At 39.5% G+C, this 12,346-nt stretch overlaps 1 protein-coding gene across 1 annotated transcript in view; it reads right to left on the reverse strand.

Annotated features, from left to right (window-relative positions):
• yjefn3 (YjeF N-terminal domain containing 3) overlaps positions 1-12,346 on the reverse strand; it is a 185,330-nt gene that overhangs the window by 33,561 nt on the left and 139,423 nt on the right. The window contains exon 2 of the mRNA XM_034180282.1: positions 6,364-6,472. Within this exon, the coding sequence (XP_034036173.1) occupies positions 6,364-6,472 (109 nt within the window). The remainder of the gene's footprint in view (positions 1-6,363; positions 6,473-12,346) is intronic.

Below are 12,346 nucleotides of genomic sequence, written 5' to 3' on the forward strand. Positions count from 1 at the left end.
TTACTTGTTTACCATAATAATGGCACACATCAGAATTAAAGACAGCACATACACATTTGACATTGTTTATGTGCACTAAGTTTGAAGAAGTCCATTATCCGAATTGAGGCAAGTGGGTGAAGGCCATGCAGCAAACCTGAGATGCGCCGCCGTCAGCTTCGGGGGGAGTGATGGGGCTGCAGCTAAAAATGCCGCTGAAGGGGGAAGGAGTGACGTTTAGCAGGCGCTGGGAAGGGGGGGGGGGGGTTGATGGAGGAAGGAGGGGGTGGGGGAGGGAATGGAGCATGCTTCAGTCCTGTGAAAAGCAGTTTATTGTCTTTGTGAGATGAGATAAGAAACAGCCAATGTTCCACAGGCCAAAAAAAATCCCTCAGGAGGAAAAGCAGGCAATTTGACCTTCAGGCTTGATAAGCCTGTAATGTTATGGTTTGAGCAGTGAAAAACACTTTTTAACAGTTCCACTTGCACAACCAAATCCCAATTATGAACTAAGAATATTCCCAGTTATGAATTAAGAATATTCACCGGCCTCTGAAATCTTCAGCTTCAACTGCAAGGCACGCATCTGCTCCGAGATGTCATCCAATTTCCGTCTGAGTTCAAGAGTCATCGCAGTCTGAGAATGCACTGCCTTGCCAACCTCGTTAATCATGACGGACAAGCGAGGGGCCATGGTTCTTGATGCCGCCGTCTTGCCAATTTTCCAGTAGATCAGGGCAGCACATAAGCCAAAAAGTACAAGCCCTGCTACCATGAGACCAAAAATGAATAAATCCTCGACGTCCTCAATGGAGAAAGGCGCCAAGCATGCCACACGTCAGGAACTCCAGGAGTCAAGAACATAGCCCGCAGGATACGTTCCATCTGGGCAGGTAGGATCCCCCGGTCCTGACCTTCTTGTAGAAAAAATGGTGTCAGTAGCGTTCAGAGACCAGCTGATCAATTCCATGGTTAATCCAATAGTAGTCCAATAGATCCAGAATCCAATATAATTTGAGGAATTCACAGTCTGGTGAAGTAGGGACTTGAAGGTTAAAGGCAGAGAACAGAGATAAGGGAGAGTGGAGGAGATGCAACCACCCTCGTCGGAGTCCCAAGCTGAAAGCTTATTGAAAATCCTGCCAATAACTGAATTGAGTTCATCCAACACTCAAAAAACTGACTAATTGGACAACTCAATTAAATTACATTATCTTGCATGGATGTGGTTTATTTGAGTTGGGGCTACATATATTTATTAGACGGAAATTGTCCACATAGTTGAATTGAGTTATCCAAAGAGCCATTTTTGAGTGCAGTGTACCATTAGTATCTGCCTCGTTCTTCTTATTCTTCAAGATTCACTGCTTTTATCATCTTAATTTTTGGTGTTTTAATATGAATGTTCTTTTCTCACCCTTTCCCCTCTTTTTGGGTAGTGGTGGTGTGTGTCTCCTTCAAGCTAAGGTCTTCTACCAGAGGCCTGGAAGTTATCTTTGCTGTTCCTAGCACAGCAGTCTTCTAAATGGAGACCTCACATGTTGTATCTGGATTCTACTGGAGCCATCCCCCAGTTTGGGGAGCACAGCCATGAGGGCTCCTGTTATCACTGGGACCACTGTGGCCTTTACCTTCCACACCTTTTCTAGTTTTTCTTTCAACCCAAGGTACTTCTCAATCTCCTCATTCTTTCTGATGTTGCTGCCACTTGGAATTGCCACATCTACCACAGCTGGGCTTTTCTGGTCCTTGTCAACCACCGCTATTTCTGTTTGGTTGGACAGAACCTGTTTCTCCGTGTGGAACTTGACAGCTCACAGCACCTCAGCTCTACTGTTCTCAACCACCTTTGGTGATGTTCCCCACTTGGACTTTTGGTCATTATTTGGCACAGATGTTCCTGTACACTATCTCAACTCCGTATATACAGTCTGAGCTTGCATCTTGTACATTGCCACAGGAGCATTTTTTTTCTACAGCCTGCACCTTGGGTCCTGTCTGCTATGTTAACCATTGCCTCTATGTGATGTCCTTCAGTCGAGCCTTTGCTAGTTATTGGTGGGATGTCTTGATGTCAGCCACCTCCTCTAGCTACCATTATTTTGCAGGTTGTTTTGTTGGGAGTGGGAACAAGAGGACTTATCTGGAAATTGTCTCTCATCTTTTCAATACAAGCACACACACACACACACACACACATACATATCACAACTGTATGTGGAAATTAGCAATGGCACTTGCACCTGCTGGAAGATCAGGCCATATATCCTTGACAAACATAACCATTCTGCCATATTTAATAACCATATTGGCTCCAAATTGGTTGAGCTGAAAAGTTATGTCCATGAGTATGACCTTTCAAGGTCACCTAAAGTTAAAGTGCATGAGACCAAGAAGAAGTTGATGTATGAATATAATATTAGTGTTTACTAATAACCATAGTTGGATCTTTATATTCTGCAAAATAGCCATTACAAATATTCCATCCTTTACATTCCATACAGTACAAGGCCAAAATGTTGATCTTGTACTATTGCCTTCAATTTTAAGATTTTTTTTTTCTTTTTCTTTTCTTTCTCAAAATCAGATCACTTTGTCTTTGGTCTCTAATACGTCCACTAAGCTTTGTCTAAATTGGACCAAAACTCTTCAATTGAAACATTGGCGCGTTGAGGTGGAAACAGTTTTGAAAGATTTACTATGAGTAAATGCACAGTTGATAGCAGGCAGGAATGTGATGTAGACGGGAGTATGTGAATGAGGATTTTTCTTGTGATAATGGCCAAAAATGCAAAATGAAATTAAATCAGACACATAAGTTTTTACTGATCTCAGGTGCAAGGCACCTCTTTATCCATATCTAATATACTTGTTAAACAATTCAGTACTTGATTAATAGTATATTTTAATGATTTATCTAATGCTGTCTATGTTATATGTGTGATCATTATTGTGAAAGTGATGACAGTGCTGTTATTAGATTCTCTGGCAGCTGTTCCATGTATCCACCACTCTCATTGGAAACTAGAATGTCCTCAAATCCAGCTGACTTTTTTAATAATTTCTTTCTGTGAGCCCTATTGTTGTCTTCTGATAAAGGCAGATCAGGACTACATTCACTTTGAAGTATGCACCTTGCGCTTTGTTATGCATGTACTCTGACACATAACTGAGCGTGTTCACACGCTGGCAATGTTTTTTAAAAAAAGAAGAAAACAATCTCCTATGTCAGACATTTAATTGTTGTTTTATCCATCATTATCAGCTGCATCATCAGTATTCACCAGTTTGCTGTTTTAGCAAACTGGTGAATACTGATGATGCATTTCTGCTTGAGGAACATACACAGACGTTCTATGTACAGAGTTCTCTGTCCATTCCATCTATCCATCCATCCATCTTCTACCGCTGAGTCCAATTAAGGGTCGCAGGGGGTTGGAGCCTATCCCAGCAGTCATAGGTGTGAGGCGGGGTACACCAAGGACAGGACGCCAGTCTGTCGCAGGGCCACAAACAGACAAACAAACACAGACACACCCACACGCACACCTAAGGACAATTTAAAGATTCCAATCCACCTAACCCACATGTCTTTGGATGTGGGAGGAAACCGGAGCACCCGGAGGAAACCCACACAAACACGGGGAGAACATGTAAACTCCACACAGAAAGGCTCCCACGACCTTCTCGCTGTGAGGCAACAGTGCTAACCACTAATCCACCGTGCCGCCCCTGTCCATTCCACTTTTAATCTGAAAAACAATTCCATATTATTTCTATAATGTCATAGCTTGTCTGAAAAGAGCAAAATTGATGTTTTGCTGTCTTTCAAACTACACACACTTGAGTTGATATCTCACTGTGGTTTGAAGTTGTGATTTTCATCAGAAAATGTTAGAATCTGTAACAGCTCTTCTCAAACAATTTAAAGAATTTCCTGAGAAAATCCTCATGCATAAGTTTGAGAGCCATCTTGAAAATAATTTAGAGAATAATCTGTGCAGGTACCCAGCCAGAAACCTTTTTGCTGACATTCCTTTCACCTAAATTCCTCCCGGACTGTTGTCTTTTTTAAAATACTAAGTTCTAACTGTGACGCATAATTGTAGTTTATGATTTGAAATGGTTTGCTTGTATATTTCTTACAGATTATGCATAGGCTTTTAATGTCTATTGAAGAGGACACGTTTAAGTTTATATACCGTGTAGGCACATTTGGGGTAAAACTGCAGTGAGCAGTTTGAGTTGGGCTTTTTCTTCTTCTTCTTCTTCTTCTTCTTCTTCTTCTTCTTCTTCTTCCCAGAAACGGTGAAACTTTGACAAAGTGGATAAAATTTCACAAAACTTTCCAGCTATGATCTGAAAGAACTGACCACACACAGCAAAAAAATATCAACTCTTACCAAGCATATTTCTCTAATTTCTAGTCTAATCTAATCAACACTAAGACACAATCACTTAAATTTCAGTAAGATAAAAGGACTTAATCAATTATACAACTTAAGCATTCTAGTTAAGTGAAAGATTCTGAGAAAAATCTTGTTCTGAGTCATACCTCAGATGAAACTAGTGCACTGTGATCGTAAAACGCAAAACTCCACAGAACACTAGTTTCCAATTCCACATATTTTTACCTTGGAAAAAAATTTCAGGGTCAAATTCCTGTTAGCTTTTCATAAGCTAAACTATAATACAAAATATAGATCAAAAGGGCTTTTCAATGTTAAAGAGATAAAACAACGTTAAAATGTGAAAATTCCGCAACATGGATCAGATGCGGATCAAACTTAATCTATTCACTGAGAGTGCCAATTTGCACCTTAGTCACAAATGAGAGTGACTGAGTTTGACTGAGATATAAAATGTACAACAAATGGGCTTTTCAATATTAAATTCAGATGCCCACAAAATCCACAATCCAGATCAGATCTGGATCAAACTTTGTCAGTTGATAAAGGATATCATTCTACATAACACTCTCAAATTTAAAAGTTTATCTTTTTTGACAGACGTATTAATTTTTTAAAATTTGTTCAATGTTAAAGATAGGGATTTTTCCCATTTTCCAAGATTTTTCCTGACTTTGCCCTTTGGCCTTGAAAATTTAATCAGTTCAGAGCAAGAATGCTTTTGAAATGCCTATTTTGAAGACATTTATAAAATCATATACAGCAGATTCAGGTCTAAAATTAATTTCAAGATTATATTGAGACTTTCAAGAGATTAAAAAAATAAACACAAATTACATCAAGCAAAAATGGGAAAGGGAATCAAATAATGTAATAATGGATAATATCTGGTTAAAACACTGCGCTTTTCAGTGGAAAATCACTAGATCACACGCATGGAGAAGTTTTGGCTAGAAGAGCCTTTGTAGATAATTTATCACTCCAGCACAAGGAGTAAAACTGTACCATTTGTTTTGGTCATGCCCATCATTACAATTTTTTGGAGTTTGGTTCAAATTGAATTGAAAGCAATGTTAAATTTTCAGACAACCTTAAGCTGGGACAAACTGTTATTTGGTTTCCTATATTCTGTACACACAGATAAAGACACAAAACATTTGTTTGGAATGTTGGGTATAGCAGCGCGGAAATGTATTACTAGGAAATGGTTGAAGTCTTCATCTCCAAACCTGGATGACTGGCACAATCTTGTGTATTCAATATTTGTCATGGAACACATTACATTTCATAAGAGAACTTAAAATGGACAGGTTTGCAAGAATCTGGGAGAAATGGAGAACATAAATTTTGCCTCGACGGACGGAATTTGTGTAATCCTCCTCTGTATTACTGGTAAAAGTAGCACTGAATGTTAATTGTATTATGTACACGTCTTGTTCTTAATTTTTCTTTTTTTGTTGTTTTGTTTTGTTGTATGGATAATGTAAAATTTTGAAAAAGAAAAGAAAAGAAAAAGAAAATTGAATCAGTTCTTGCCTATCAGGATATGAATCTTAAGGAAAAAAAATTATAATGATATGTGAAAAATTATGGGCTCCAGGCTGTTCACAAATAAACAAACATAACTTCCTCCAACTTAGTTGGTGAAGGTAACAAGCTTTACTCACCATACGCTTTATAAAAAGCTGTGTTGTTTGTAAAATATGGCACACTTTAAAGTACAGTACCAATAACATAATACTCAAAAAAAAAAATCACTTGCTAAGATTTCTTGAAATGACGTCTTGAAATTAGCTGAGAAAATTCATTTTGAGTATTGTTACAAGTTAGAAACACCATTGATGGATGGATGGATGGATGGATGTGATGGGTAGTGCAAGAATTTGGTGCTGTTTTACTTTAAAGTGGAGAAAGAAATCAAAAGCAGATAGAGACACATAGTTAAAGAGATTTATGTCTTGGACTGAGCACAGACCTTAGTGATGGCAATAGCACAAGCGTGTCCCCAAATCTCTATCAGCTGCTGCTGTCCAAACCTGTAGTCCCTCAGCAGCTCTGACTCGATAGCTGCTGCCTCCACTTTGCTGTCAGAGAAACAAGAGAAAATTTGATCAGTTCACGAGAGCTTATGTTTGTCCATCGTGACAATGATTATAAACATAATAACCATAACTGATTTAGAAAGTTTTATGTCTTTCTTTTTTTTTGCACCATTGGAAAAAGTATTTTTTTAAGATGCCATATAAAAATGCACAAAATCCATCATTTATTCCACCATCAGTATACAAAGTATGTAAGATGTGACTGAAAATTGCATATCTGACTGAGCAAAATGTATCTTACAGCAGGCCAAGTTCATGTCACTCAGCATTCATTTATAAGGCGACATTAAAAAACAAAACAAACACAGTACGGCTTGAACAAAAATAACTCATAATGCATTAAAAACTACAACACAGCTGCATCAGTTTGTGTGCATGCACACTATAGTTGCGAGCATGCAGTAGGTGTTTCTCAAGCACGTCAGTGCCTTAACAGTGCAAGTAATAAATCTAAAACCATATATGAGTGAGAGTCATTTGTATCATGTGCATATTTTGTGGATCATTTATTGGATGTGAAAATCACTTTGTCCTTTTTAATATTATGTTTATTCTGTTTGTAAAAAAAGAGATGGTACATAAAATATATATTGACGTTAGAGTGAAGAAATTCACCAAGTGATATATCATATAAGCAATCTGAACATAACACAATAAAAAATAACTGCAAATAAGTAAATGAATTGCAACAACATAAGGTGGAGCTGAAATGTTTCCATATCAATTAAAAGTGCATTAAAAGCCTCAATAAATCTGGGCATGGTGAAATCTAATAAGATGCAGACGTTTAAATACAGATTACAGAGTTAAATTATTTGGCTGATGTGCTTCCTGCCACAGCTCATATCCTCATTACACTACAGACACCTGGTGGTCGCCATCGGTATTACAGCTCCATAAGAAACGATCACTGGACACCAGCACAGGTGCATGTCTACATGTTTTCAGTTTGCTGCACTTCAAACCCTTTCTGAACTGTGAAAAAAGTGTATAAAAGTGACAATGAGTGTGTTTAACCTGTGCTGATCACTTTTGTGCCGATAGGTCAGATAAAGAATGATGCACAAGTTCAATATACTGCATCCACTTAGAACAGTCTGCAGATACACTCCTCATATCTTAATCATAAATATTGCAAGACTATATTAGTGCATGCACATAGTTTGCACTTTGTTACGTCATTTTTGCTTTTTTATTGATGTGTCAGCAATTTTAAAATGTAATGATGCTACAAAAACAACACCACACTCGCACTCACATCTATGAAACTACTACACAGAAAAGATAAAGAGAATGTTATTTGTTTAGAGGTTCAAAGTAATGCATCTGCACAAAAATATGAAGACAAATGGTGCAGCAAATGTTGGGCAGCATGGTGGCTTAGCACTGTTGCCTCACAGTGAGAAGGTCCCAAGTTTGCTCCCACTCTGGTTGCACGTTCTCCCCGTGTTTGCGTGGGATCCCTCCTGGTACTCCAGCTTCCTCCCACTTCCAAGTACATGCAGGTTTGGTGAAGTGGAAGCTTTAAACTTGATCACAAGAGTGAGTATGTGAATGTGTTTGTGTGGCCCTGGGACAGACTGACATCCAATTAAATCCAAAGGAACGAAAGAATACAACTGATGTTTTAAAAGAGGCTGCAGAGATTTACATTTTAAAATAATGTAAGTCCGTTCGGCTGCTCCCTTGTTTGCACTTGGGGTCGCCACAGCAAATCCAAGGTGGATCTGCATGTTGAATTGGCACAAGTTTTTTACGCCGGATGCCCTTCCTGACGCAACTCCACATTACATGGAGAAATGTGGCAGGGGTGGGATTTGAACCCGGAACCTTCTGAACTGAAACCAAGCGCATTAACCACTTGGCCACCACCCCTGCTGTACATTTTAAAATAATGTGCAGACAGGTAAATATTCAGTCATCATTAGTGGTAGTAAACCAGTATTGATCAGTATATCTGGTATTTATATTTGTGTATTTCTATTTCTATTTGCTTTTAATTTTGATACTCTGTGTGCTTCTTACCCTGTGTGCCGCTATACAATGCTGCTGGAACTTCAATTTCCCTGAGGGATTTTTCCCAAGGGATCAATAAAGTTCTATCTAATCTAATCATCTAATTATTAGCTGTGCTTCCAGAGGAGAAACTCGCGGACTATTTTAGGAGGTCCAACACTTTTGCCCACGTCTCCACTGCAGGGACCATCCCTGAATGGGCTAAATTTAAGTTCTTGCTTTGGGATAGATACTTCTAAGCAGCCCTGAAAATGTGTTGGCCGGTGCACAATGTTAGTTGGTTAATCTCACCCAGGAGAAGATGACTAGAAGCAACCACTGTATTTTATTAACGCAAGCAGGAAAAACTAATCCGAATGGATAGCAGAGGTGACAGATGGACCACTGAGGAGGTACAGATGTCACTGGCTTTCTTCACAACGGATGAGGTCCAGCGAGAGATTCATAATATCAACCTCGAGACTACATAAAAAATGTGTTTTTATTCATTTCTCTGAAGATGCACCAAGTGCAAAAAAAAAAAAAATACATCTGTTCTTATGGGCAAAGTGGTTTGGGGACTGAAAATATCAAAAAGACAAATATATTTAACCTTCATTTCTTTGGAGAGAGGAGCCACAGATGAACACCCTGATCCCATGCCGGCGACATATACAGGCGAACAGGTAGGTGTGATTTCTCTTTTTTTTCCTCGCTGGAAAGATAATGTCAAAGTGGATGAAAAAGTGACTTGACAAAGAAGGTGGCAGTCACGCGTACACAAAACCATTAATCATACAAACAAAATGTTATTGTGTGATTGTTTGACAGCAGTTAAGCTGTAAAACACAAATTAACATGGAAACACTGCAGCAAACACTTCTTCCTTCTGTGGCATGTTTGTACTCAAGTTAGGCTACGGCACCATTATGAATATTCATTAGGTATTTTAAATTTAACCCTTATTTAACCAGGTTAGTCCCATTGAGATCTCTTTTACAAGGGAGACCTCAGACTGGACAATTTTTGAAGTTTCCAGTCCACGTAACCTGCATGTCTTTTGGATGTGGGAGGAAGCCGGAGCACCCGGAGGAAACCCAGGCAAACAATCGAACCTACAACCTTCTTGCTGTGAGGCAACAGTGCTAATCACTGAGACACCATGCTGTGAGAAGGAAACCTCGTTACATGTTTGCATAAGTCACGTTTCGACCCTGACAATTTTGACTACTGTATAAAAGTCAGTTTTGATTTGACCATTTTGGGGAGGGATCATCGGTGCGCACAATTCTGGATGATGATTTCTTCTTCCACCTGCATATCAGCGATGACGGCGGACGATTCTGTGCGAACGATTCTGGATGATTCAAAGTTTTTTTGGATGTGACCTTTCTCTTTAGATTCTTCCGACCAGTTGAGATTGGACCGGAATTTATACATGCGCACACCATGCAAATTGCATGACTTAACAGGGTTCACCTGTATTTGGTAAGAGTACTATTCCTGTAAACATGTGTGACATCTGGGAAGAAGGTCGAGTTTCTGACTGATGGATAAACACTTTCTGCGCAGGAATCAAGATGCTTTATGTCACAATTCACAAATATTCACATTTCAAGGAGCAGGCAGTGAAAAAGCCAGACATGACCTCACTATGGCTTTGATGAACAATTCCAGACTGTATGTCTGAGGTTGTCCTCTGTCTTAGTGTGTGTGTGTGTGTGTGTGTGTGTGTGTGTGTGTGTGTGTGTGCCTGTGGTGGTGTGTGTGTGTGTGTGTGTGTGTGTGTGTGTGTGTGTGTGTGTGTGTGTGTGTGTGTGTCATTGCATCCAAGTGGGGTTTCTGGCATTTACCAGAGCCAGTTGTCACCCACAGCTCACCTCAGGGAGGTTTCCTGAGTCGCTGTGACAAGTTGATCTTTGCAAAGATCAATTCAGTGCACAGAGTCAATTTTATAATCAGCGCACCAACAGTACTTCTTAAAGATCAGCAGCTCTCTGTTTTACGTGGGCCATCTCTGATTTCAGGCCCTGTTTGTTGTTGGATGGAGAGAGTCTGAGCCCGAGGCTGACGCTCTGATCAGTAAGCGCAGCTGCTGAGCTGGTAGCCTGGAAGGTGGTCTGCCACAAGGGAGCAGCACGTTTGGATGTTTGTTTGTTTGTTTTTAATGCTGCTTCTGTTTATCAGGTGTTAAAACGCTTCTTATCATCATTAGATCCATGTGTGGTGGCACGTGTTGCGCTGTTCTTTCCTGTTTTGATCTGATTTCGACTAAACGTAGTGGAATTACTGAGAGTCAGCCATGGATAAAGCTGTTTTATTTTGAGGAAGATGTATCAAAATTCAAGGTCACAGGCCAAGGTCACGTTTGTGGCCAAATGATTATGTACTGGAAAAAAAGAGAATCGGCAGACCAACCTGAAAATATTCCTTCAACTGGTGACACACAACTGTTTCATTGAATAAGTAATATTTGCCCCACTAATTTAACTTAATGTGGTTTGTGTGGTACCACTGGAAGCAATTCTTCTGTTGGATGCATGACCTTTGCCCCGGGGTGACCCTGAAAGGTCAATCTTATTTACAATAGGTATTTCAAGGACTTGGTTGTAGATACACTTATAGTTACTGTTAAAAATTAATATTAATCTACATCACCTTTCTATCGTTCACCTGACCTTTGACCTTGGGTAACCTTAACAGCTCAGTCTAAATTAGAATGCCTATTTCGAGGAGTTGATACAACTGTATTTACTGTGAAACACTAATGTGAAGTCAAACACAGTATCAATGTTCTGTTGACCTTGAAAGATAAGTCAAGGTGAAGTCACATCCCCTTACTGTTGGTCACATGACATTTGACCTTCAGTGGTCTGGAAAGGTCACTCTCCTTCAGAATGGATGTTTTGAGAAATTGGTTAAAAACACAACTGTGGTTATTATGAAGTACTAAAATAAAATAAAATACAGTATCAGCTTTCCTTTAGCCTTGGGTGACATTGAAAGGTCAATCTGATTTAGAATGGCTATTTCAAAAACTTGCTTAAATACAAAGTCAGATGTCACCTTACTACTGCTTACATGACCTTTGACCTTGGGTAACTGTGAAACATCAGTCTGATTTGAAATGGGTATTTCAAGGAATTGTGTGTTAAACCAGAATAATCCCTTCCAGCACTATACCGACTAGGACATATTGCACCACCTTCCATCCATAAAGAAGTTCACTCCAGGACTCAGAAGTTTCTACAAGAGCAAGATGTAAGACATCCTCTGTACCATTACATATTATAAGAAGAAGACCCAAGTCCAGAAAGAATTTCATGGTTGTACAGAATCTAACACCAAAGGACTCTGCCAAATATCACCTATAGACCGATGGAAAGCTCTGGACACTCTACCTCCAATCGAAGCTCTTCATAGCCTCTGTGAGTCCCTACCTCATGGTACTCATTTGCCCAGAAAGAAATGGGCTGCCCTGAACAGAGCCAGGAGTGGAGTAGGCAGAACCAGAGATAACCACCTGAAATGGGGACGGGTGAACTCAGCCGAGTGCCCATGTGGCCACCCGAACCAAACCATGGAACATATTCTCCTTGATTGGGAACTGGGTCCAAATGTTACCCAACAAGACCTATATGAAGCCAACCAAGAAGACTTGAACTGGTTGCAGTATACTGGCATGACAAGATATGATGATGATGACAGAACTGCACTGAATATGTTTGCATTTTATGAATAATGAAGATTGAAATGCTGAACATTTAACTAAATACTATGATTCAGTTGCAGTTTAGTTATAATATGTGAAAAGCAAACTCAGAGGGGCATCTCCAAACCCTGTCAATTTTAGATGTGACC

Source organism: Thalassophryne amazonica, chromosome 10, assembly GCF_902500255.1.
Source record: "Thalassophryne amazonica chromosome 10, fThaAma1.1, whole genome shotgun sequence".
Lineage (NCBI taxonomy): Eukaryota > Metazoa > Chordata > Actinopteri > Batrachoidiformes > Batrachoididae > Thalassophryne > Thalassophryne amazonica.